The following is a 26,822-nucleotide window of genomic DNA, read 5'->3' as shown; positions in this document are numbered from 1 at the left end:
GGGGTAGTTAACGGTTCCGGTTTCAAAATAATCACGGTCTCTTTTACAAAAATGGGCGGTGTCAAGGGCAGTATACTAACTACGAGACCCTGGGCTAGTCACCTACCCCTTTAGACCTCTGTAAAGGGAGGGGTGGGGAGAAGGGACGTTGCAGTATTTTTAATACCTGAGCCTGAGCCTATCAGCCGGCTCGCCCACTCGGGCGCTCCCCGGGCTCCGCGCTGGGCCAGCGAGCTTGGCCTCAGACGCCGGCGAGGTCACAATTCTCGCGGCCTTCCTCCGCTCAGCCAGGGCTCCTTCGGCTGTAACCTCAGGGCTTGGCCTACAGAGGCCAGCGGAGACCGAGAGCGCCCGGGGGCAGCGACCAGCCGGAGCCCCAGGTGCGCCGGCGGCCCAAGCCCGCCCACCGCCGTCACGCGCGGTCCAGCTCCACCCCCGTCCGCGCCGCGCCACCGGCGGGCTGGGCGGGCTTGGCGGCTCAGGCTCAGAGCCCGCCCCGGCCTCGCGCACTATGTAAGGCCAGTCGCTTCGGCCGCGGCGGCGGCAGGAGCTTGCGAACCTGTTCAGTCAGCTGGCCGTCCCCAAGACCCTTGCTCGGTCGCATTGTGGGGATCCGCCGCGCAGGCGCGCAGGCTCGCCACGCTCCGCCCCCGCGCGCCGCCGCGTCCTCCGACCCCCGGCCGCGGGCCGCGCGCCGCGCGCGGGCAGCTGAAGGCAGCATGCAGGACTACGACGAAGTGACCGCCTTCCTAGGCGAGTGGGGGCCCTTTCAGCGCCTCATCTTCTTCCTGCTCAGCGCCAGCATCATCCCCAACGGCTTCAATGGCCTGTCGTCCGTGTTCTTTACGGCCACCCCGGAACACCACTGCCGGGTGCCGGACACCGCGAACCTGAGCAGCGCGTGGCGCAACCACAGTGTCCCCATGCGGCTGCAGGACGGCCGCGAGGTGCCTCAGAGCTGCCGCCGCTACCGACTCGCTATGATGGTCAACTTCTCGGAGCTCGGGCTGGAGCCGGGGCGCGATGTGGACCTGGAGCAGCTGGAGCAGGAGGGCTGCCTGGATGGCTGGGAGTTCAGCCAGGACATCTACCTGTCCACCATCGTCACCGAGGTGGGTACCAGGTCCGCGCCCAGGGCCTGAGACCTAGACGTAGGCAGGACCTTCACTGTCTTTTAAGTCGCGCACTCCACCCGCCAAGGTGCGTGCTGGCTACTGTCACTCCCTCGCCGCGGACTCACTACATACTGGTGATGGACATCCTCCAGCCAGGTGGCTCGGGAGCCCTTTTCGTGGTGACTTCCAGAGAGATCGTGGCCATCGCAGCACGGTTGTCAGTCTTGCCACCCCTCCTTGTTAGCTACCTTGGAGAGGAAGCCAAGAAGGCTCTAGCAATTCCTTGTAAATACTCATTTACTTTCCCCATAAAAAGTCAAAGTCTTTCCCCATAAAAAGTCAAAGTCATTCCCCATAAAAAATTGTTTACTTTTTACTCATGGTCAGTTATCATTAGTCTTTTAGGATTCTGTGCATCTGAAGATCCATTTGGAGTGACTTCTTGACCTGGAATGTTTTAGGGTATTCTAAGGAAATGTCTTTAGCCAGATTTAGTTAAAGCATACAGCCTTAGTTCATCAGAAGCAGGGGGAAAACCTTTCTCATTCCCCAGCCCCTTGGATTTTCCTTTTGGGTGGCCTTTTCTATCCCCGGTGACCTTGTAATTATTAAAGCTGGATGTATGATGTGGTATTTATGGATGCATGCGGTTCTGCTTTGCATCTTACTCCAGCTCTGGCACTCTGACTCTGTGTAGTCTCAGCAAAACTGAGCAAGCAGGACATTAAAAAGAGCACTTCTGGAAAGACTCTCGGGTGCCCAGGTTCACTGTGTGTCAGGAACAGGGGTTTGAGGAGTAGGGAAGGCTTCTTGGAGAAGGAGGATTGTCGATGAGTCTGGGGTGTATAGCTCAACAGAGACAAAGTCTGGAACAGTAAGACACAACCTGGCATAAGGTCAGGATTCACAGGGAAGAGGCTGAAGGGAATGGTCCATAGTTCCTGTTATGGCATCAAACCCTACTGGAGCCTCAAGGAGGCTTACATGGGTTCTGGAGACTGTGTGTGTATGTTGCTTCTGGGAGTTGTCACCCTTCAAGGTAGTCTGAGTGCTGCCGCAACAAACGTGTGTGTGTGTGTTGTTTTTTGTATATTTGGACATTTGATGTCCCCAGCATCTGTGCCTCCTTACTCCACATGTGTGTAGTAGGAGTGTGAGAAGAGCCCCACTGGGATCTCAGCGAGTGACAGCATTCCGGTGTCCTCAGGCACTGCTGCGTGAGAGGAGAGGCGCTGGTTGGAGGTAGTTGACTGTGATCTGTGGCCGAAGCGTGCACGGAGTATTAAAACTTACAGTCATCACAAATCCTCTATGCCAGCCTCCCGAGCGAGTCTGTCACCCTCCTGGAAGCCAGTGAGCATTGTGAAAGTAGAGGCTGTCCCTCAGATTGCAGGCAAAGACCACGGAGGGGAAGCCATACTCCATGACCTAGAAGTCCCTGCAAATTCTGCATCTGGCTGCCTGGGGAAGGAGAAGGCAGTGAAGTCAGGAGCAGCTCGTGGCATTTCTTAAGACTTTGCCCTAACCCCTATGTTTATGGCTTACTCTAATCATTTGCTCTTTCTTTGCTGTCCCCATCCTGCCTTTGGATGAGAGCAGTGATGGCATTGATGAGCTCCCAAAGGCAGACTGTTCCAGAAGGGTCCTTGAGCTATGTTGCTACCAATATCAGCCTTTCCTTTTGTATATTTAGGCTGTTTCTTTAGCTGTCTAAACAGTTTCGTAAGAGCTCTGTGCCCTTTCACCTACTTCCAGGTTGTCAGTCTTTGCAGGGAGGCAAGATTAATACATTACTTAGCTCTTTGTTTGAGGATGCTGGTATGCCAGACTTTTAGGTTCAAGGCTGCTCATTCTTTTCTGGTGAACAGTCACTGTTGGAAGCTGTTACATTAACATTCTGATGGCTCCATTTTTCTAAGGCCCGTTTTCTTTCAATCTGACCTGCCCGGCTGACCACTGCAGCTAGTCCTGTGCCTGTTAAATGACTTCAAGCCCGCCCTCTGCCCCAAATCATGCCTAGAGGTATTTGTAAGTACACTGGTATGGAATTCCTATTCATGGTTTTCAGCAGAAGATGAAAACCCCCGGTTTCCTGTTTGATTTTTTTTTCTTTGTGGAGTTGAGTGCACACAGAGTACTAAACTTTGTGGTGTACTTATATCTTGCAAGTCCTGACATTGATGCTGGTTGCAGATTGAGTACTCAGGAGCATTTTTGTTGAATGGATTAATGAATATTTTGAAATCTTCTCCACCGTGGGAGAACTGAAGAAGAAAAGGACAGGTTTAACTCATAGAAGAGAAACTCAGGGATGGTCAAAAAGCATTAAGTGGAATATTTCAAAGTAAATGTAACCCCCCACTCCAGAGACTGGGGCTTGTGCCCATGTGGATCTGCAACAAGGTGTTGGGATTGGCAGAAAGAAGGGGACACTGTTTATGAGGTGAAAGAGGTTGTTCTCCCATGTTTCTGGAATAGGTGGTTCATGAGCTTCTAGGCTGAACCCTTCTGTAGCCCTTCCGCCACCCCAGGGGTGCGGGGGCATCAGCCACTCCACTATGCAGTGGCGCTCCAATCCCTGAGTGTTTCTTGGCCCAGCGCTGCCTCCTTCTCTGGGAACATGGGTGATTTTCAGGCTGCCTGGGTCACCTGCTTTTTGGTGTTGCCATAACACAGCCTGTGGCTGTAGAGTTTTCCTTTGGAAATGTCTAGCTACTCCAGCACTCATGAGTTAGGGTCTCTTCAGCCAAAAATCCAGCAGTTCTCTGTGTCCCCTTTTCCTCTGCTTCCCAGAAGCCCCCTGCCCTGGCCCTTGGCAACACTCTTACTCACTCCCTGTTGTCCTGGAAAGCCTCTTTTTCTCGACCAGCTTTTCCATCAGCCTTATCTCGTAAGTGCATAGTCTTAGAAAATAGGAGAGCACCCACTGTTATCTCCGCATCCACCCAAAGAAAAAGCTGCATCAACTGGGGAGGCAGGCCCTGGGCTGACTAAAGGGGTGGGGAGACCAAAAAGACCTGGAGCCAGGGCCTCACTGCTCTGCCTTTCTGACTCCCCTCACTCTAGGGAAGTGCGGACCCTTTTCCCTGCCCCTGCAGCTCATGGCAAATCCCTGAGGGCCCCTGTGTACATACAGTCACAGCAGACCCATCTGACCATGAGCGGTCAGATTGAGACTCTAGCTAGCTGAGAACCAACACCCTGGGTCAAAGTTCTGACAGTGGACCCAGAGAAGGGATGAGGGAGAAAGGAAAATAATCTGTTCTTGAGAATGAAGTTCAGGGTTCATCTGGGCTTTGGGCAGCCAAGCCCAAGGACGAAACCCAAGGGATAGTATGGTTTGGAAGGTTAACAGTCCTTTATCCATCGAGTCACTCACTCACCTAGGTATCAAACAGGTACTGAGTCTCTCTGCTGCAGGGCTCTGCCAGGCTTTTAGAGGATGTGGTCGCAAATTGTTCTCCTTGCCCTGACAGCCTTGGGTCAAGGATTCACCATTAACTGCAACAGGAGGCAGGATGAAACGTGTGTAGGACTGCATGGCCTTCAGTAACAGGTAGTGCTTACCAGTGTGTTTGACCACTGATGCGGTCAGGCTGGGTGCATCTTAGGAAAGAGCTTCTGCCCTGTGGGCACAGGCTCTCTCACTTTTTTCTCCCAGTCAACTCACAGGTAAGAACATTTAGTCCCAGGGAACTACATCATCTCTGTACTTCCCATAACTGAGAAGTAGCACCAACTACATGCTGTGTTCAAGAGACACAGTTCTCTTTCTTTTTAAAAATTTAAACAGCTTTATTGAGGTATAAATTACATAAAACAAACTGTGCCTAACTAAAGTATGTAATTTAAAAAGCTTTATATATATAAGCTATCTCCAAGAAGCCATCACCGCTAGAAAGGCACATTTCTAACCAGGAAGGGTAGCAAGCCTAGGCCCTTTGCCAGGGTTACTCTCAGATTTTTTTTTTTCTAAGTTTGCTTCTGCTTTTATAGCTCACCCAGCTGAGGGGTAATGATGCTAGACTCATGACATAAATCTTAAACCTACACATTTAGTTCTAAGGTTAATACCTATTATCATCAGCCAATACAGTTCATCCTTCATACCAGGTGGCGTCTTCAGTGAGCTGATCTGTAGCTGCCTTAGTCACGGCTGCCAAGCCAGGAACTCAGTATAGAAATACTAGATTCCTTTTGCTGTAAAGACAGCAAACCTTGGGTCATAACCTGGACTCTATGGGCTTCTCATCCCACCCCTCCTTAGGGGGGTCAGGCCAAGTCCTAGAGCCCGCTGCAGTCCATCTGGTGGTTGCCAGGTGGGTGGGTTGGGCTGGCTGGGTGGAACCCAGTCCGTGCTTGCCCTTCTGTTCATTTGTTGAAACCTAGTCCCTTTCCTGACCCTATATACAGGCCCCTTGTGGCCAGTAGGAAGGAACTGCTAACCCTTGCTTGCTTTTGGAGGGCCCAGAGCCAGGCCATGAGGATTGTTAAGACATGTCGGTAGTAGATGGAGAGCCCAGTTACTTTAGGTAGTTACATGCTTGCCCAGAGTAAGGACACTGAACCAAGTGGAGGGGCTGAGGCTGCTGGAGCCGGAGAGATGCTCTGGGGATCCACTTGATGAACACTTCAGTCACCTTATCTCCTACAGAGCATTGTTTGACCTAGTTTCAGGTAACATCTGGCCTTGCCAGTCGAGAAGCCCCTAGAAGCCTATACTGGGAGACCCGACATGAGGTGGGGGTTTAGAGGTGCCACTCCAGAACTCATTGAAAATGCCCCTCTGGACTTCTAGTCTGGCTCAGCTGTATCAGACCCCAGCTCTCATGAGAGACCTATTGAGAAGCAGCTAATGACTCTATTCAGTCTTTTTTAAAATCTCTGTCACTACAAAAGTAGTGCCTGCTAGCTGGGAATAGATCCCATCATATTCAGTTGTGACCATAACCATAATCTAACACCCAGAGGCTGGCACGCCCTCACCGAGTCCCTCAGCTCTAACTCCCTGCCACTCCTATTCTGACTTCAGCAGCCGTGTCTGGATGGCAGCTGCCCTAGGAGCACACACCCTCCTAGAAGGAAGATGGTATCTGGGTGCTGGCACCACTGAGACTGCAGAGATGAGAAGGCTGCCATTGCCTGAACCTTTGGGCCTTAGTGCTCCTTGCTTGTCCCCTGCTAGTCTGGGCTTCCTCTAGACTCAAGAGTTGGTGACCCCCAACTCTTCCCTGGAGTGGGGATCACCACCCATTCTCAGTCCATCCAAGGCACAGGCTTGCTCCAGAGTGGAGAGCTAGCTTGCGGCTGAGTGAGCCTTATCATCTTCTGCAGGGGTTCTTGATCCATCCTGCTGCTGCTGCTAAATCGCTTCAGTCGTGTCCGACTCTGTGCGACCCCATAGACGGCAGCCCACCAGGCTCCGCCGTCCCTGGGATTCTCCAGGCAAGAACACTGGAGTGGGTTGCCATTTCCTTCTTCAGTGCATGAAAGTGAAAAGTGAAAGTGAAGTCGCTCAGTCGTGTCCGATTCTTAGTGACCCCATGGACTGCAGCCTACCAGGCTCCTCCATCCATGGGATTTTCCAGGCAAGAGTACTGGAGTGGAGTGCCATTGCCTTCTCCGATCCATCCTGAGGGCTGCCCTTCTACCCATTCTGAGGTGCCTGGAGGCTTTCTGCATGCACTGCCCAGCAGGGCTGAGAAGCAGACTTGTTTTTCCCTCTGACCTTGACCTGGAAGAGATGCTTTCTTCTTGGAAGCCGTGTACTTCCCCAGGAGCCAACAGGATCCATGGAGGGCAGGCATGCAGCCTGTCACCAGGCAAGCAAGGGGCTGAATTCCCTGGAAGGTGGCCTTCTTGGTTATTACAGAGTACCATCTCTCTGTTTTGGGAAACATTTTTCTGGGAACCAGCAAGCTTCCTATTTTGGTTTCTCATCCTTCTCTTGGCCCTTGTTAGGCTGGAGCAATCTCATGTGTGAGTGTTCAGTGCTTCCCTATGCCCGCAGATCTCTTCCCATGCCAACTGTGGGTGAAACTCTACACCAGGTTCCGGGAACCAAGCACTGCAACCTGTTCCCACCCCCAGTCACTGTTTCATAAATGGGGAGATTAAGGCACGATGGGCTTGGGTAGCTAGTTAACAGAGTAGGAGTTACAACCCAGCTTCTTGGCTCCCAGCTCAGTGCTCTTGGCTGTACTCGGGCCTTATGTTGGCACAGCATCAGGGATACCAGCTCTAACTGTCAGCAGGAGCCAGGAGTCATTGGCCCAGAGTCAGGACCTGAGCAGAGCTGAAGGAACAGATCCAGAAGGTGCATACTAGGCCTTCTGGCTGCATCTCCTTGCTGGATGCCCTGACCCTTGGAGCTGCAGAGCCCTGCTCCGGAACCACTCATATGCCATCCATGCCAATGGCCTGGACCCCACTGAGAGGTTGCCTGCTCTACTCACAGTCCCAGCCTCAGCCCAGATCCTTAGAAGTGACCATGTGAAGGCTCGCCCTTCCTCTTTGGTTGGTATGTGGGCAGAGTACCTGCTCCCTGCCTGAAACTGATAACAAAACAATGAGGCTAAAAGCTATGAAAAACAAGATGGCCAGTCTCCCCATTGAGGGGAAACCTGTGCCATGCCTTGCTGCCCAGTGGGCTGTCACCTGCCTTAGTGAGCTCACACACCCTTGCGGTCATGTAAACAAAGCATGCAAGGATATGGGATGTTCTGATTTCATTTTCCAAGAAGCTGAACGTTTAAAGCACTTTGAAAAAGAAGTAATACATCCTTCTGTCCTCTTTCAGTGGAACCTGGTGTGTGAGGACGACTGGAAGGCCCCGCTCACAATCTCCTTGTTTTTCGTGGGTGTGCTGATGGGCTCCTTCATTTCGGGGCAGCTCTCAGACAGGTAAGGTGGGTATCTGTCTCCTGCAGCTGCTGGGGCCCCCAGCATAGAGCCAGGTAGTATCCTCTCAGCCTGGGCTGTGTGTTTGAAAAGAGGGAAGGCACATCAATACTATAGACTCCATTCCAAGTAAGGAGAGTCAGCAGCCTCCTCTCACTGATGCTTGCTGAGCAAAGCAACCTCAGCTGAGTGTATCCATGATCCAGTTGACCAGGAAATATGCCTTGATTCACTTCTGTGGCTCCTGGCTGGCCTTCCCTAGGTAAGCATAACCCTTTGGTGTCTTCACACATTAGGAGAGGGAGACACCACACACAAGCACATGAGCTGTATTGTAGATCTTCAGTTCAGTTCAGTTCAGTCGCTCAGTCGTGTCTGACTCTTTGTGACCCCATGAACCACAGCACACCAGGCCTCCCTGTCCATCACCAACTCCTGGAGTCCACCCAAACCTATGTCCATTGAGTCGGTGATGCCACCCAACCATCTCATCCTCTGTCGTCCCCTTCTCCTCCTGCCCTCAATCTTTCCCAGCATCAGGGTCTTTTCAAATGAGTCAGCTCTTCATATCAGGTGGCCAAAGTATGGGAGTTTCAGCTTCAACATCAGTCCTTCCAATGAACACCCAAGACTGATCTCCTTTAGGATGGACTGGTTGGATCTCCTTGCAGTCCAAGGGACTCTCAAGAGTCTTCTCCAACACCACAGTTCAAAAGCATCAATTCTTCAGCACTCAGCTTTCTTTATAGTCCAACTCTCACATCCATACATGACCACTGGAAAAACCATAGCCTTGGCTAGACTTAGGGCGTTCCATAGACAGTTGCCTCTGTGTTCCCAAAAACCATCACTGTTTCCTCAAGGTAAGAGGAGGTCTCACTAGCCGATGGCAGTGTGACGGGCAGAACTCTTATGCTCACAGGGCTGATTCCCTTTAGCTAACAGGCTTGTGGTTATCGTACTTCACAGCAATCAGGAAGTGTGCTGTTTCAACCCATAAGCAGGTGATTTGTATAATTCCAGGGCTCTTGACTCAAGGTCTGGGGCTTAGGGAGTTCATCTCCGCTGGAGATTACCTACAAAATTTTAGAGGTTGTATGCAAGCATTTTTCTGGAGAAAGTTCCAGAGTTACCACAATATTCACAGAGGGGTTTATGATACTGTGTCTTTTTATCTCAGGACTTCAGGGTCTGTGAGAGAAGCCTGTGGCAAGGAGAATAGCCTTCAGCAAGCTCCTTGGCCACACCGGATCACCCAGTGGAGAGGAGTCCCAGCATCCTCCCAGCAGGGGGAGTCTCTCATAGAGAGGTTCAAGCTGAGGATGTCGTCCTGCTTTGAGCACACAGCCATCGTACCCTGTAGCTTTCATGCAGAGGGATGTTCGGGCATATTGCATCTATGGATTAATATCTTTACCTGAGGAGTCTTTCCTCATAAGAAATATGTGCGTTTTTCACTAGATTTGTCTTTTCCAGTGTGTCATCTAGTGATTTTTGAAAGGGGCAAATTCCCACAGTCACCTGTAAGTATTAAAGAGTTCAGTAGGCCGTGACCACTGACTGTTGATTCTAGATGAGCCTGAGAAACTTGCTCCTTTAGGGGAAAGGCCTTTGCTTCCCCAGACTCTTAACCTAGCAGCAAGTATCAGTTAGTTACTTACATTTATTTAACAAGCATAGAGGATCTGAGAATTCCTTGGTAGTCCAGTGGTTAGGACTCTGTGCTGTCATTCCCAAGCTCACAGGTTCAGTTCCTACTGAGGGCGGGGAACTAATATATCTCAACATTTACATACTTAAATACATATTTTAATGAAACTTTTTTTCCTGTTTATCCTTTATAAATACACTTAGAGCATAGCAGTATTTACTGAAGGTGAATATACACTTACTATATGACTCAGCTACCCCACCCAAGAGAACTCTTAACCTATAGCAAGCATCAGTTAGTTACTTACATTTACTTAATAAACACAGAGCATCTGAGAATTCCCCAGTGGTTAGGACTCTGCACTTTCATTGCCGAGGTCACAGGTTCAGTTCCTAGTTGGGGCAGGGAACTAAGATCCCATAAGCTGCACAGCACAAAGTAAATGAATAAATAGATAAATACATACATACATACGGAGCTTCTAATATGTGCCGTTCACTCTTACAAGTACTGTACAAATAAACAACAAATAATTTGATCTTTGTAACCCTATGATACAGGAAGTATTATTCTTTTCATTTTACAGATGGGAAAAATGAAGCCCAGAGGGATTAAATGACTTGCCCAGAGTCACACAGCTGGCAAGTGGCAGAGCTAGGATTAGGGCCCAGAGAGTCCTGATCCTGTTTCCTGTGAACTACCGTTCCAGGTGCCCACTCTTCTAGAACTTGCCTTCTAGCAAGGCAGAATGTATTAAACAACGAATTGAGGGAAGTACTTATTACCCTTTGTGATGGTAGGTGATACAGAGAAGTACAAGGTACTCAGAGAGGGTATGACAGAGGAGGCCTGAGATGATGAACCATGTGCTAGGGGTTGAAAAATGAGTAGGCATTAGCCAGCTAAAGGGCTGGAGAGAGGAAAGAGTGTTCTGTGCAGGAAAGCTGAGAGTGCTTAAGCCTAGACTCAAGAAAAGGCATGGTACACCGCAGGAGCTTGGAGACAGTGCTCTGGAGTGGTGTGGAGAGTGGAATAGAGACACCACAGTGAGGCAGGCTGAGTCCCAAGCAGAAGAGCAGCCGGGCTTAGCAGGTGACAGGAGTCTGGGCTTTCAGCACGTAGCAGGGTGGAGCTTTTGAGAGTGTGACATCATCAGCTTTGCATTTTTTAAAAAGTTGTTTGATAACTTGGTGGAGAAAGGATTGAAAGGAAGCAAGAGGGATGGCAGAAAGACCAAGTGAGAGGTTATCACAATAATTTATACAGGAAATGAAGGTGACTTGGACTAGGCTGAAGGCAGTAGACACGGAGAGGAGTGGAAGGAGGTAGAACCGACAGGGCTTAGCTCTGTGTGCACAGGAAGTGAGGGGAGGGAGACTCCTGGCCTGCACAACTGTGCAGGTGGTGATGCCCTTCCCAAAGACAAAGCCCTGTGGAAGAGGACAAAGTTTGTAGGAGAAGGTACTGAGTTCCATTTGAACATACTTAATTCAGGGTGACTATGAGACTTCAGGTCTCATAGGAGTAATTGAGTATGGAGTTGGATGTATGGATAGGGTGCTCCATGAGAGGTTTGGGCTAGAGAAACGCATTTGGGAATTGTCAGTTCACAGAACCCTCATCAAAGCCTGGAAAGTGGATGGGAACAGTGTAGAGTGAGAGGAGGGCATGCCGTGGACTGAGCTTAGAGGGCCTCCTGGAGCGGAAGTGGGAGTTCCTCCTCACAGGGTGGGGTGGCAGCTGAGACTCAGAGTAATTACCTTGATGTGAAAAACTAGGAGGAAGTACCCTAGTTTCAGAGTTGAAACCCAGCACATTTCTCTGGTCAGCTGTGTCATAGAATAGATAGATCACTGTGGGTCAGCTTCGGAGCCTGATGACCACGTAACACCATGATGATCTGAGGAAAGTGTTCAAGTTTCAAAAGGTCTGCTCCCAAGGAAACAATAGAAACAAAGTTAGTGACTGTGTTGAAGGCTACCTTATTCTTCAGAAGGGCTAGTACAGTGCTTCTCAAACCTTTAAAAAATTTTTTTTGCTAGCAGACGTCTTCTTTTAAGTAGGATCCTTTAAGTCCAGTAAATGAAATAGCCAAAAATGTGGCTGTTCTGGCTGTGGCACCTGCCTTCAGCTCCTTGTACCACCCAAGCTTGTCTGCACCCTGTTGGGCGGCCCCAGGGCTCTGCGGGGTGGACAGATTTCTCCTAAGTGAGCCAGGTCAAAAACCTTAGCCTAACAGATTGCCTTAGAGCAGTGCATTCATGCCCTCCAGTGTTGTCTGTGATATCAACAGTAACTTTTTATATAGGACTCCTTTCAGGAATATGAATAAGCCTAAAAGTCAAGAGCAATAACATAATCCTGGGTTGCCAAAGCATTTTATCTGATGTCACTGAGTTACCTTTAAGTGCAGAATTATAAGGGAGGCACAACCCTAGGGAAGAAGTAGCTGATATTTTTATTTTTGTGGACATGTGTATGTTTAACCTTGTGTTGACAGATTTTAAAAGTGAGCCTTTCTTGCAAATCAAAACTACAGTGACAAGTATCACCTCATACCAGTCAGAAGGCCATCATTAAAAAGTCTACAAATAACAAATGCTGGGAAAGGGAAAAAAAAAAATGCTGGAGGGGGTGTGGAGAAAAGGGAACCCTCCTACGTTGTTGCTAGGAATGTAAGTTGATGCAGACACTGTGGAGAACAGTGTGGAGGTTTCTCAGAAAGCTAAAAATAGAACTACCACATGACCAACAATCCCACTCCTGGACAAAACCGTAATTCAAAAAGGTACGTACACCCCTGTATTCACAGTAGCACTGTTCACGATAGCAGAGACATGGAAACAACCTAAATGGTCATCGACAGGCGAAAGAATAAAGACGATGTGGCGCATCTGTACAATGGAATTCTACTCAGCCATAAAAAAAGAATGAGACAAATGCCATTTGCAGCATCGTGGATGAAACTAGATACTATCATATTAAATGACAAGTCAGAAAGGAAAGACAAATACCATACAATATCACTTATATGCGGAATCTAAAATATGACACAAGCGAGCCTGTCTACAAAACAGTAACAGACTCACAGACAGAGAGAGCAAAGTCGTGGTCGCCAAGGGAGAGGGAGGTGGGAGTTTGCGGTTGGTAGATGCAAACTATTATGTTTTGAATGGATAAACAACAATATCCTATTGAATACCGTATAGCACAAGAAACTATATCCAATCTCCTGGGATAAACCGTAATGGAAAAGAAGAGGAAAAAAGAATGTCTGTATGTGTATAATTGAGTCACTTTGCTGTACAGCAGAAATTAGCCCAACATTGTAAACTGGCTATACTTCAATTTAGAAAAATAAAGAAAAAAAAAATGTTAGTGGCTGTCAGAGAATATAGCTGATTTTTATTTTCTTCTCTGTGCTTTTCTGTATTTTACAAATGTGCTGTGTACACATAAATATAATATCAAAGAATAAAAATAGACAAATGTTTCTTTTAAAAAGTGACTCTTTTGAGCCCCAAACCCAGATTGCCAAGGATTGTTGCAGTGGAAGGGCTCCCTGAGTTGTCCTCTTCACTACTCTCCAGGGAGCCCTTGGGAGGGGAGAGCAGGGTAGGGAGGCCCCACCCCTTGGTTGGCATGCACGGCGCTATTGTTCCGAACAATGCAGGGGAGTCTCCTTTTAGGCCAGGGTTGCTCGGCACTGTTGACATTTTGCCCCAGAGACTGCTTTGTTGTGGGAGACTATCGTGGGTATTTTCAGATGTTCAAAATATCTCTGGCCTCTATTTACTAGATGCCAGTATCATCAAAAACAACAAACCCCTGTTGTAATGGGGAGAAGCACCAAACTCTACCATGGCTGAAGGCCTTGTGCACTGGCCCCCTGGCACCCTCAGCAGTCTCCTCCTGACCAGCTGCCCCTCGCGTGCATTCGTCTTGCCCCTCCAACCACAGTTGTACGTGCTCTTCTCATAGTCACAGCAAAACATTCCCGGACCCCCATCCCCATGCCACGGCCTTCCTTGACCACACAGGTGACCTCCTCAGGGTGTCTGGTTTACATTATTACACTGGTTCCTTGTGCCTTGCCTTCACATTGCCTATCAGAAATAAATAAAAGATGTTATCATAGTATTAATGTTGACTTCCCCCACTGTACTGTATCATCAAAAGCTTGGTCACTCTCCCCTACCCCCTCTTGTCAACAACTACTTTACGTTTGGGTCTGATCTTGGTGCCCCATCTTCAGGGAGACCTCCCCTGAATGCCCAAGTCCCCAGCCTCTACCTGCAGTCAGGATAGGTTCCTTCGTTGGGTCCCTTGTGGGTCAGGATGCTGATCCTTCAGCGCTCTTGTTTCACTGTGTGATCGTACATTGAGCAGAGTGATTAAAATATGATGACTGTCTGTCTCTACTACACACTATAATCTCCTTGAGGGCAGAATCCATGTCTTTTTTTCTTATTCAAATACATTTATAGTGACTAGTATATAATAGATGTTCAAATAAATATTCATTGAATGAAAATGGGTGTCTGCTAGCCCTGGCCAGACTCAAGCTGAATCTGCTAGGTTGAATGAACTAGGTTGACTTGTTCCTACTTGTTGTAGCACTGTCTTTGAAACCAAACAAATCCAAAAAACAACATTTAAAAAAATTTTAAATTGAACATAGATATAGAAAACCACACAGAACAAGTGAGGTTTAATGAATTATTCCAGGGAAATAACCATATAAATATCAAGCCAAGAAATAGAACTTTGCTGGCCACCAGGAAGCCCCACTCATCTGTCGCATCCCAAGGACAATAGCCTCCCTCACCTATCAGTAAACACTAGCCTGACTTATAATAATCACTTCCCTGTGGGTTTTTGGTAGTTTTATCATCCAAATGTGCATCCTTAAACACAAGTTTAGTCTTGCTCACTTAAAAATTTTTATATGTCTGTTAGTCTGCTTTAACCTAGGGGTTCTCCATCCTTTTCTTTGCCTGGGCTATTCTACTTGTAGAATTTCCCAGTCTGAATTTTGCTGAGGGTATACTTACAGTGCAATTGAACATATTGCTTTTTCCTCTGCATTTCTTGCAAATTGCAGCTAGATCCAGAGACTTCATCAGATTCAGCCCCTTTGGCAAGACTGTAGGAGTTATACAGTGTTCAAGTGTCTCTTTTTATGATGTTAGCAGTCATTGAAACATGATACTCGTATCTGCTCATTCACTGGAAGTCATAAAAGGATGATGTTCTAATTGTATCACTTTAGTTTCATTTAATAGTTGGAATACTTTTATGAAATGAATCTTTCCCTCATCTGTTACTGGTTACTGTTCATATAGTTTACATAGAAAAGTCAGGACAAATGTCTTCCCCTTTATTTAAACAGTTTTCATCTATAATGAATTCTTTCTCCATTATCCTCCAAAGTAAACCAACTCTTGAAAAATATTAATTATGAATGTATAAACTTAAGTATAATGAGTGTGTTTCAGTCCCTTGTGATCATTGTGTTAACTCTGGCACTACCTCTTGGGCAACGCCGGTGCCCAGGCTGTGCATTAGTAACAGCCTAGGGACCGAGAAACCAGGACGGCCCCCTCACCAAGTGCCCTGGCAGCACTGTCTGCAGCCCCTCCCTGAATGACCCCGGGGAAAGCCCCCACTTCGGGGGGCCCGTTCATGCTGCCTTCTCCCAGCTGGTTCTCTGTCACTCTCCTTTCCTTCCCAGGTTTGGTCGGAAGAACGTGCTGTTTGTGACGATGGGCATGCAGACAGGCTTCAGCTTCCTGCAGATCTTCTCGAAGAACTTTGAGATGTTTACCGTGCTGTTTTTCCTTGTAGGCATGGGCCAGATCTCCAACTATGTGGCAGCATTTGTCCTGGGTATGGCCATCAGTTTGGAGTTGAGTACTTGATTCTGTTTCACCATCATCCCACCACCCACTTTCTGGGGACAGCTGTGATGTCCCTTTGGGGAGGTGGTCTCTGGCAGTGCCAACCAGGGATCCTTGGTGGACCCAATTAGTAGGCATGGAAGCTGAGTCCTCCAAGTGCCCACCCAGCCTCGCGTCCCCAGCAGCACGATAGCCTAACTGCTGATTTCCAGTTCTTCTCTGGCCCCCGACCTGTGGCACCTTGGTCTCATTAGTACTTGATGGCCATTTTGCTAGAATTCACCTAAACATCTTCTGTTAAAAATAGGGCCTGCCATTTCCCAGGGCTGGGGTAGCTAAGGAAAGAGGAAGGCATGACATGAGAAGCAAGGGCCATGATTGGCAGGCTCACCAGGGAAGAAAACTGCCTCTTCTGAAACGCACAGTGGCTAGTGAAATTGACTGGCAAGAATGAATTGAGGGACTTCTTGGAGGTCCAGTGGTTAAGACTTTGCCTTCCAGTGCAGGGGGTCAGAGTTCAATTCCTGGTTGTGAAGCTAAGATGTCACATGCCTATGGGCAAAAAAAAAAACCCCAAACATAAAACAGAAGCAGTGTTGTAAAAAATTCAATAAAGACTTTAAAAATGGTCCACATTTGTTTAAACATCTTTTTTAAAAAAGAATGAATTGATAGGGGTGGGCTTTAGTCACGAGACCTTCAGGGTTTTAATTCATAATCCACAGTGCAGGGCTTTGGCCTGCTCTCACTGAGAAGCTGCCAGTTTCACTGTTTGGAGGACTCTAACTCTAGCTTTTGGGTCATTAGGTTCCTTGGTTTGATCGTTGAAAGGATTGTTTGTTTCTCTTCACATTTAATAGAAAAAAAATTTTTTTAAAGTGCAATAGCCCATGTGGCTATAATAGCAAAATTGCCTTCAATGAACCCTTCCTCAGTGAAGATTTAAATTTGAGGCCCCACATGGCATCTTTAGCATAGGGTTTCAGAAAGTGATGACAGTGTCAGGAGAGAACCCTGAGGTACCCGCAGCAAGTGGTCAGAATCCTGTCCCTCCCAAAGGCTTGGAAACTTTGAGATAATTCTTCCTGATCCCTTATCTGTATGTTGAAAATTACACAAAAGAAGATGAATAAGGAAATGACCAGAATTAAAATACTAACCTGACTCCTCCCTTGTTTTGAACAGGAACAGAAATTCTTGGCAAGTCAATTCGTATTATATTCTCTACGTTAGGCGTGTGCATATTTTATGCGTTTGGCTACATGCTGCTGCCACTGTTTGCTTACTTCATCAGAGACTGGCGGATGCTGCTGCTGGCGCTGACGGTGCCGGGGGTGCTGTGTGCAGCGCTGTGGTGGTGAGTGTGCCCTGTGCCTAGTGGTACCCACTAGCAGGGTGTCTTCTGTCTGGCTTTCACTAGGGGGCAGCAGCAACCCACACATCCTAAGTTCTTTCAGAATGTTTTTCCATCCACAGAAAAGCCAAAAACAAAACAACTTCAGGAAATCAACAGACTTGTTCTCAGCCCTGTGCTGCGTTGATCGGAGTGTAGACAGAGGAAAAAGCAGTAACTGCGAGATGATAGTCTAGCATGACCTCCAGGAAGCTGTCAGACCGCAGGACAAGACAGCTGAGGCCCTGGCTCTGGTTGCGTGTTGCTACATCCTCGTGCCACAGAACTGAGAGAAGAAGGAGCACATTGTGAGTGAGAGTCCTCCAGGTAGCAGGATGGAGGAAGCCAGGCTCCATCTTAGCCTCCAAGATAGAGCTGGACAAGCAGAGAGGAGGCTATTCCATACTAAGAGAGAGAATGAAGCTGAGGCGGGAACCCCACTTTGCACGTAGGGATGGCGAGGTCCCTGGCCCACGTGGATGTGAGAACATTGCAGAGCACAGTGGGAGAAGAGACAGATGAGTCCTGGTTAGGACCCAAGGGCAGAGGCCAGCTGGTGAGGTAGAAAATAAGGTCCACAAAGTCTCAGAACGCCCAAGTGCCTTATAGACAGTCAAGTGGAAAAATCAAGGAGGGAGGGATGACGATAAACTAGAGGCTGTCAGAGGTCAGTGCAAAAGCTTCTGGGGATGCCAGGAACAAGCAGGGGAGTACAGCAAGGTGAGGTGTGTTCCCCGGCCCCAGCTCAGCCCATGACAGAAGCCAGGCTGCAGGAACCCATGTTGTGCCTGTCTACTTGGTGTCCAGCAGGTGGCACCACCACTCCTCAGAAATGGGAAGTGGCCAGCCAGGGAGGAATCCCACCCATCAGGGTGTGTCGGCGCCTGTAAATTCTGTGTACTCCAGTGTAATCAGAGGCTCACACTTACTGGCTGCAGCACAGTGCATCTCTTGGCTTCTGGCTTGGAAGTATCAAACATTCCTCAAACCTCGCTCTGGTTCTGAAACCCCATTTCCCACCTCCACGTGTGCTCCACCTGGTCTGAGGGACAGAAGGCTCAGTGAGACTGCTTCTTGTACTTCCAGGTTCATCCCTGAGTCCCCCCGATGGCTCATCTCTCAGGGACGATTTCAGGAGGCAGAGGTGATCATCCGTAGGGCTGCCAAAACCAATGGGATCATTGCACCTTCAACCATCTTTGACTCCAGTGAGGTGAGCGCTGTGCAGGGGCTGCTGGGAGGGTCCCGGTGACCACAATTTTAGGGCAGCATCACACAGCCCCGAAACCCTCCCTTTACATAGCAGCCCAGCCCTCTCCATGCCTAAGCCCCAGCTGATCCCAAGGCAGGTCCTGTTAAAATTCAGAAGTTGAGAAGGTGCCAGCTGCCTCAATTCCTTTACCTTCCCTGTGGATTTTAGATTTTCATACTTTGTATAAATCTTCTCTTTTAGGTGATCATACAGTTGAACCATTACTTTTCATAATAAAAACTCTTTATGTGTAATAGGTCTTCCATGAAGTTGGCATTCTGGAAAATCATTGTTTCTTATACCTTGGCAGTTTCTAATTAAAAAAAAATGCACTGCCTAAAATATGAAACAAAAATAGATTTGGAGTTAAAACTGTCTTGTCTCCTTCCGCCTACCAATGGGGAGTGGTTGAGTATCGTCCTAGAGCCAGGTCCTTTTTGACATCCACCCTCCCCCAACCTCACACCTTTCTGCAAACCCTGTTCTCCCGTGCAGTGAGTAATTTCCTGGCTCTGCCTGATTCCTGGATCTTGCTTCTCTTTGCTGTTCTTTCTGTTTCCACCCTGTCTGTAACAAGCAGTTTTCCTCAGTCCCGTGGCTCCCAGAAGAGCTTAGACCTTGTCATTGTTGGCTGATGGGATTCTGGAGTGTGTCTCTTCTCTGACAAAGACGAGGGCCTGGCTGTGAGAAGAGCCAGCAGGCGCATATTGCTGTGTGCAAAGGCACGTTCAAGCCAGTCTGACTTCCGATGCAGAGTTCAGGGTTGGGGAAGAGAGACCAGTTACTAGAGGTGGCAAAGAAGCCACTGGCCACTGACAGCCCTGCCAGCCTCACAGTTAAGAAGTGGCCCAGCACTAGCTCCCACTCAGGATGTCCTAGAAAGGACTCGGTCAGAGTTCAGTAAGGGGTAGATGGCAGGGAAGGCTTCTGAGTGAGGTAGCCTTGGGAGCTTTGCAGAGGTCAGTCTGGTGAACCCATGAATCCACTGGCATTTTTATAGAAATGAGGCTATTTCAGGGGATCAGTTAGGTCAAAAGTTGACCTTTTGTTGAACTGCTAACTCAGGAAAAACAGAATCCAAAGCTGGGTTTGCTTAAGAAAGCAACATCAGTGTGTTTAGACGTGTGGTTTATTAATGTCCTTGACCGTGCCAAATTTCATAGGAAGTTACACTGGGTGAAGCCAAGGTCAATTTTCCTGTTTTTCTATCTGAAATTTTTTCCTTGGAAGTAGACCAGTAACTACATGGTAGGAGGACCAAAAAACATTAATTCTTTAAAAAATATCATATCAATAAACTACACAGCCAGTTTCTCTCTGACCCAGAAGGCTGGGAGCCAGGCTTGGGAAGGAATGCTCAGAGGCCTCCCTGGAATGTGGCCATTGACAGGGTTCGGGGTGGTGCTCAGAGAGAGCAATCAGCTTAGGCCTCCTCCTTGGCTGCATTGTGTTACAGCCTGGTCACTTACTTTTATTCCTCTTTCTTGTTCACAAATTTGTTATCGACAAGGCCTGGTGAAGCCTTCTACAGCCCAAGACACAGCCTCTATACCTACTTTTCTTTTCAAGCAAGAAACACAAACCACTCCCCAAGTCAGAGACACAGAAAGCTAAGATGCCAGAGTTTCGATGTTCTGGGGTCTCTAAGTCTCCAACACTCTCTCCCTCCCATACCCTTGCCCTGTTGTCCGCAGCTACAAGACCTAAGCTCCCAGAAGCAGCAGTCCCACAGCATCCTGGATCTGATCCGAACCCGGAACATCCGGATGATCACCGTCATGTCCATAATTCTGTGGTGCGTAAGTGAGACCTACCCGGGGCCTCCAGACGCAGCTTCTGGCAGTAGCTCTCAGGCTTCACGTTTGCAGACATGTCTCAGACCAGAATTGAAAGCCTGTGTCATCAGAAAGTGGCACAGATGTGCCTTGCAATAAAGTGGGCGTGTCCTGGTTCTTAACGGAATCTCAGAACAGGACTACGAAAACTGTTGTGGGGGCTCTTGAGGAAGATACAGGGTCTTTGGGGATCCCTCCGGGCCATAAGGTGAAGAGTTGCTCATGTTGGGGCCCTAGTTGAGTTGTTCCTGTCGACAGTGCATCAGTGCAGGAGGACTGGTAAGGGCTTTAAGAAGTTCTAAGTGAAGGCTCCACCGGTTACAGAGGCTGCTATGTACATTCCGGAAATGTGGAAGCAGGACGTCTTCCCTCTGGAATGTTTGGAGACTGTCCTGGAGGCAGAGCCATGGCCTGCATGTCCTCTTCAAGTTCCTTCTCACATGGCATCTCCCCAAGTGTGTCAGGCAGGGATTTGTGACTTATCAGAAAGAAGGAACACATCTGAGTGCCTAGAGAGTGTTTGCTCTGTGGCCAGACACTTGAGATTACAGGTGACTACCTGAGCCTGCAGTAGGGGAGGAAGGCAGGCTCCATCTCAGAATCCTTGTTGCTGGAGTCAACAAGCCTTGGCAGCCCGCTGGGTTGCTCCCTGGGGGGTACTGTGAGTCACCCATTTCCAAGGAATGGCCCGGGATCCCTCGGGGCAGCACACGCCCCTGAGTCGGCCTTGGACAAAGCCAACCTTCAGCCTGCGCCACAGACTTGCCAGCCTGCAGTGAGTCACCCGTCCTGAGGTTCACCCGGGCTCTCCGCCTGCTCTGGATTTCCCAGGGACTCCTGTATGAGCCCTCTTCCCTGATTATAGCGGCTGTGGCTTCAACCTGCAGATGAGTTAGAAAGAATCTGATTCATGTTGGTCTGGTTTGCCAAAAAGTGCTGACCGTCAACAGAAGGAATGTCTGCTGGAGACAGGCACTCAAATGGCCCACTGGGAGCTCCCTTTCCTCCTCACAAGTCTGGGGGGATTAGGATCAACTGCTTCTGACCAGTCTCTTGGCTCATCGCCCCAAAGGGTCTGCCAGGGATCTTTCTCTAAATGTTTGACCAGTGAGTGTTCCTTATTTTATGTTATGTCACCAACCTTACCATACCCCACTTAATAGCTGCCTCTTTACTCATTCCTGAGCTCCTTCTGCAGTTGCTGGATCTGGGAGGTTCAGAGAGTAGGGAGGTAGGCTTTTGTGAGTGCTTCAGCTTAGGATTCCTGGGGGGCTCAGTGGTAAAGAATCTACCTGCCAGTGCAGAAGACGCAGGAGAAGAAGAAGACGCAGAAGACTGGTTCAATCCCTGGATCAGGAAGTTCCCCTGGAGGAGGGCATGGCAACCCATTCTAGTATTCTTGCCTGGAGAATCCCATGGACAGAGGAGCCTGGTGGGCTACAGTCCCTGGGGTCACAAAGAGTCAGACACTGCTGAGCACACACAGCTTAGGATTTGTAAAGTCAAAAGGCCTGTTGACAGGTTGTTGGGTCTTGGTTTTTTTTCCAACACAGGAAATCTGTCTGAATTATATGTCTTTGCTGGGACACTTTGGAATACTTTGAAAGTGCTCTGACTCAAAAGGTACCCTGGTCTGGGGGAAGTTATCTTTGTTTCTAAGAAGCAGGACTCAAGGTTAAATCTGCTACCCTCCTGGTGAGGATAGTTTTGAATTTCCTGCAGTAATGATATTTTAAAAGTCGCCCAGGTAGGGAGACACCTGGATGCTGCTTCTCCAGCTTTCCTCGGCACTCTGTTTCAGGCTGACCATATCAGTGGGCTACTTCGGGCTCTCCCTGGACACCCCTAACTTGCATGGGGACGTCTATTTGAACTGCTTCCTTTCGGCCGTGGTTGAAGTCCCAGCGTACGTGTTGGCCTGGCTGCTGCTGCGGCACCTGCCCCGTCGATACTCCATGGCCACCGCCCTCTTCCTAGGTGGCAGCGTTCTTCTCTTTGTGCAGCTCGTGCCCCCAGGTAGGTCCCATACGTGTCTGCGGTCTGAGATATCCACTGAGTCACTCAGTTTCTACGACTGTCTCACCCAATTAGTAAAGAGCATGAAGTGATGCCGTTAGAGCTTGCTTGCATATCTGTGTTCTCGTCCAACAAATCAGGAGAAAGTATCTCTTGGGACCAGACAGTCATCATGGCCTGGCTTTGGGGGCAGGAAGGACAGCAGCCATGTGGGGCTGGCAGTTGATGGTACTCTTCTACCCAAGTTAATGTGTGCGTGTTTGTTTTTGCAGAGTGAGGGGGAGGGAAGAGAGCCATCCCTGTGTTTTTTCAACCTGGCCCTGTCTTTGTCATTTATTCATTCAATAAGCAGCTGCGCAGTGTTAACTGTGGGAGAGGCACTGTGCTTGGGGCTAACGAGCAGAAGTAAACTAGTTGGGCAGGGCCCCAGGTCTTCCTGGAGCTCACGTTCCAGTTGGGAAGACAGACAGTGAACAAGTAAATAAAATGCTTAGTATAGTACAGACAGTGTTACCTTTTATAATGACAATGAAGGACATTGGAGAGCTGGTTTATATAGAGTGGTCATAGACAGTGTCCCTGAAGAGGGGACAGTTGAGTAGCAACAGATGAAATGATGGAGAAACCCACGAAAAAGTCTAGAAGCAGAACATTTCAGGCCAAAAAAAAAAAAAAGCAAAGGCCAAGACCCTGAGGAGGAATGAGCCTGGACTGTTTGGTAAGAGGTGAGGGGAGGGAAATGGGAGGGTCCGTCCACAGCACGGTTCTCACAGGCCAGCTGCAGGAGTTTATTTGTAAAACCTTCTTTGTATCCTCCAGAAGGGTGTGAGGTCTTTGAAAACTCACAAAACGGTTTACGGACCCTCATGTCCATGGTGGTACCCTGAGTTGTTATGGATCGGGGGACCTCTGGGTCCCTGGGGCTGGCAACACTCTGCATAGTGTGGCTGGGAGCCCAGGGGTGTATGTGGAGGCTCACACCGGAGCTCAGGGAGACCCGCAGGGTACTCGCAGCATCTCCTCATTGGCACTGCAAGCAGGGGAGATCAGAGGGTCATTCCTGAAGGTCTGCTGGTCTATGAAGTGTTGAGTAGAGTGAAAGTGTGAAGTGAGTTATGATTGAACTTCCCATTTATACACAAATCCTTAGCTAATTCCACAGTGCTGGCAGCATGAGGTTCCATGTCTTTAGTGACTTTGTGATTGGGGAGCAAGTTTCCTTTGGATTATCAAGGGGCTCACTCTGGTGGTCTCTAGGCTGAGGAGAAGAGTATGTCCTCACACAGCTGCCAGTCCCAGCGTCCTCTCAGTAAGCAACTTGGAGGGACATAAGTCCCTTATCCCACAATAGGAAGTTATAGAAACTTCCCTCCCCATCCCTTTCCAGAAAGAAAGGGAGAAAAATATGTCTGTTTCAGGCAAAAAAAAAAAACCACTCTCAGCAGCAGTGTACCTTGGGTTGTTGCCTCTTCCTACTGGCCTCCCTTTGCCTCTCCAGAGCTGTATTACTTGGCTACAGTCCTGGTGATGGTGGGTAAGTTTGGAGTCACAGCCGCCTTTTCCATGGTCTACGTGTACACGGCCGAGCTGTACCCCACAGTGGTCAGGAACATGGGCGTGGGAGTCAGCTCCACAGCGTCCCGCCTGGGCAGCATCCTGTCTCCCTACTTCGTTTACCTTGGTAAGTCCCTTGGGGCAGAGCACACACGGGAGGGTTGGGGTGGAAGCACTGATTGGCTGTAATGTGGGCTGGGACTGCTCAACAGGAAAACAAGTGTACACACAGCCAAGACTGGATCTATGCCTGGAGAAGGTTCCTATGGAGGTGCACTGTGGTGGAAGCACTCCTGTGGAAAACAACCTGTAGACAAGCTAGAAATTGACAAGAGCGGAGGGTTTTGTGCCTGTGTTAGCCTTCCTAGGCCTTCCGTCAGAGAACGTAATTCCCCAGTCCTAAGAACTTGCAGTGTGTTTGGGGAGCCAGTGTACTTAATTGGGGAAATCCCTTCTTGGAATTTAAAAGGAATAGGAATAGGGAGTTTAAAAGGAATAGGAAGGGAAAGATGTCCACTGAAGAGATCTGATGAACAGAGAACCTCTGTAACGTGAAGCACTCAACGCAGCAGTTCTACACTGTGCAAAGATCTGCGTTATGGCATTTTACGTGACAGGGCCCCAGTTTTATCTTTCTCAGAATTATTTCTTCACAGCAGCTTCAGTCCCCCTGCATATTCCTAGCTGACACATCTCTGGGGAGGGGTGGCCCCACCTTGGGAGCACTTTGTGAATATGCTGCAAAGATCTGACAAGCAGAAACACCTCCTGACCTGGCCTGAAGACAAATTGAGTGGGTTGTGACACATCTGGAGAGGTGGAGTTATTCCTGTCCCTAGATAAGTACCTCAAGTTCCTTGGAAACCCAGCATTAAGAAATAGGAATGGAGGGACTTCCCTGGTGGCCCAGTAGTTAAGACTCTGCAATTCCACTGCAGAGGGCGTGGGTTTGATCCCTGGTCAGGGAACTGAGATCCCGCGCGCCACAGGGTGTAGCCAAAAAAGAAAGGAAATACAAATAGAAATGGCCCAGCCCCATCTTTCCAGTCTACACCCTTCCCCACACCAAGGTACTGCTGGTTTGTGCCAACTCTGGGTTCTGTGACCTGCCTAGGTGGCACATTCCAATATGGCAGCTCAGACTGGGAGATGCCGAGGCTGAGAAGCCAGGTGATACCCATTAGAGTCCCAGGGACATGAAAGGAGGGGGAGAGACCACGTCTAAGCACCCCCAGCTTGGGACTCTGTCTGCTTCGCCACAGGTGCCTACGACCGCTTCCTGCCCTACATTCTCATGGGGAGTCTGACCATCCTGACAGCCATCCTCACCTTGTTCCTCCCAGAGACCTTCGGCACTCCACTCCCAGACACCATTGACCAGATGCTAAGGGTCAAAGGGTAAGGAGGCCTCCTTCTTCACAAAGTTAATGCGCCTGGCAGAGAGTTCCCCACGAACTCAGAAATGCCATGGACTAGTTTAGCCGTAAGAGGATCAGACGTGGCCAGGTGCTTACCGCCTGTTCTTTCTGGCTGGACCCAGACCACCAGGTCATCACTCACCTCTCCACAGCAACAGCAACTCTGGGATAGTACAGAGACAAGGAGAAACCTTTCAGAATCTGCTGTATGATTTTTTTCCCCCCTTTAGTGAGATAACTTCAGCTATGGCAGTGGCGGGGGTGAGGTTTGTTTTGAGACTGGTAGATAATCTTTCTAAGATTTGTTACTAACTTTTGTTTGACTTGTCTTTATAGAATAAAATACAGGCAAACTCCAAGCCACACAAGGATGTTAAAGGATGGTGAAGAAAGCCCCACAGTCCTTAAAAGCACATCCTTCTAACACAGCCTCCAGTGAGAAAGTGAAGAGGAAAGACTGTCTTGTCAGAAGTGGCTTGTGCAGACACTGGTCCTTCAGTGGCAAAGGTCTTTGCTATTGATTCTATGGATTCCGTGTCTGCCTTGCTCGTGGATGGACATCCAAACTCAGCTGCTTATGGTCCTAGACACTACCTTTCTCCAGGGACTCTGGCTACTGACAGACAACTTTGGATAAATCCTAACCATTACAATGATGGACTTGGCACTTCCTAAGAAGTTAACCACTAACTGGAACCAGTAGGATTTGGAAAAAATAGGAGAGGCATTTGCTAAATTTACATTTTAATTTCAGACTACCTAAAAAGGCCTCTGATAGACCTGAAGGTCTAAGTCCTCCCCTCCCCAACCCCCACCCCACAAAACATGTTTTCCCCATTTCCCTCTAATGGTGCCCTTTAGAGGAAGAGAAGTAATTTCACAGGAAGTTTGATTTCTCATACTTTCTCAGATACAAAGGATATTGTTGCTTCCCCAGGGCAGGAGAACACAGGTCTGGGGAAATCTAGAAGAATTTAATATGGAGGAAACTGAGCAAATACAGAACACAGACAAGTGCGTTGACTTACGAGCACTTGGACCACTCCGAGTGGCTACTGGGTAGACTTGTTTACATCTGATCAAAGCACTGGGCTTGTCTGGGCCCACAAGAGATGCGTCACTGAAGCTACTATACTTGTTTTCCACTGCTGTGTGAGTCAGGTCTCCTAGCTACTATGGTCTCTGACGTATGGTTTGAAGGAAGTAAATCAGTGAGAGAGACAAGCAAACTTGTCTCTTCTCCCAAAACTATAATGTGGATTTTGATTGATTGTGTTTTGTTCGTTGTTTGTTTGTTGTTATGTCTTTTTTCTCCTTAAGTTATTTGCCCTTCAGAATAGACGTAGGAAAGGCTGGTTCCTCAGCCTCCTGGTTTTGTCTTTTGTTTCGTGGTTTGTTCGTTTCAACCCAGAATCACTCTGGCAATGTTTTGCAGTTGCCACCTCTGCAAGGCCTCACCAGCCTTAGCTATACTAGCACTTCTCTGAGTGCCAAAAATGATGTCATTGTGTGTGTTCCTTTTGTGATACTTAATCATGGGAAAAAATTACAAAGAAGAAAGTTAAGTTGTGCTCACGGTCTTTCAGAGTTGCTCACTTCAGTGGTTTAACACTGGGAGATACTCTGTGTTCAATGTAAAATTGTCTTCTCTTTTCTGAATATGTTACCATGGTACTCCTAGAGCATATGCTTCACCTGGTTTAAAAAAAAAAAAGGTATTTTTGTGAAAGCTACTGAAGTGCCTTGGGAAATGAAGATGTTTTAATAAATGATTTTTTAAAATAATAA

The 26,822-nt window shown here is 48.5% G+C and overlaps 1 protein-coding gene across 1 annotated transcript; it reads left to right on the top strand.

The window, feature by feature from the left end:
- Window positions 1-442: 442 nt before the first annotated feature.
- SLC22A5 (solute carrier family 22 member 5) lies at window positions 443-26,822 on the top strand. Its single transcript, XM_061422843.1, has 10 exons — window positions 443-1,112; window positions 7,915-8,018; window positions 15,401-15,555; window positions 16,752-16,923; window positions 18,046-18,172; window positions 19,906-20,006; window positions 21,848-22,062; window positions 23,561-23,743; window positions 24,879-25,014; window positions 25,371-26,822. The coding sequence occupies exons 1-10, from the start codon at window positions 720-722 to the stop codon at window positions 25,456-25,458; spliced, it is 1,674 nt and encodes a 557-aa protein (XP_061278827.1). The 5' UTR covers window positions 443-719; the 3' UTR covers window positions 25,459-26,822.

The sequence above is a fragment of the Bos javanicus genome, chromosome 7 (genome assembly GCF_032452875.1).
Source record: "Bos javanicus breed banteng chromosome 7, ARS-OSU_banteng_1.0, whole genome shotgun sequence".
NCBI classification, from domain to species: domain Eukaryota; kingdom Metazoa; phylum Chordata; class Mammalia; order Artiodactyla; family Bovidae; genus Bos; species Bos javanicus.
The sequence above is the reverse complement of the archived record's forward strand: the minus strand, read 5'-3'. Positions and strand labels throughout refer to the sequence as shown.

Bases quoted from the DNA above. Each gene is read 5' to 3' on its own strand.
- SLC22A5 (XM_061422843.1), top strand. From the start codon at position 720: ATGCAGGACTACGACGAAGTGACCGCCTTCCTAGGCGAGTGGGGGCCC. The intron at 16,924-18,045 runs GTGAGTGTGCCC...TTGTACTTCCAG, and splicing joins CTGTGTGCAGCGCTGTGGTG to GTTCATCCCTGAGTCCCCCC. The intron at 23,744-24,878 runs GTAAGTCCCTTG...GCTTCGCCACAG, and splicing joins TCCCTACTTCGTTTACCTTG to GTGCCTACGACCGCTTCCTG.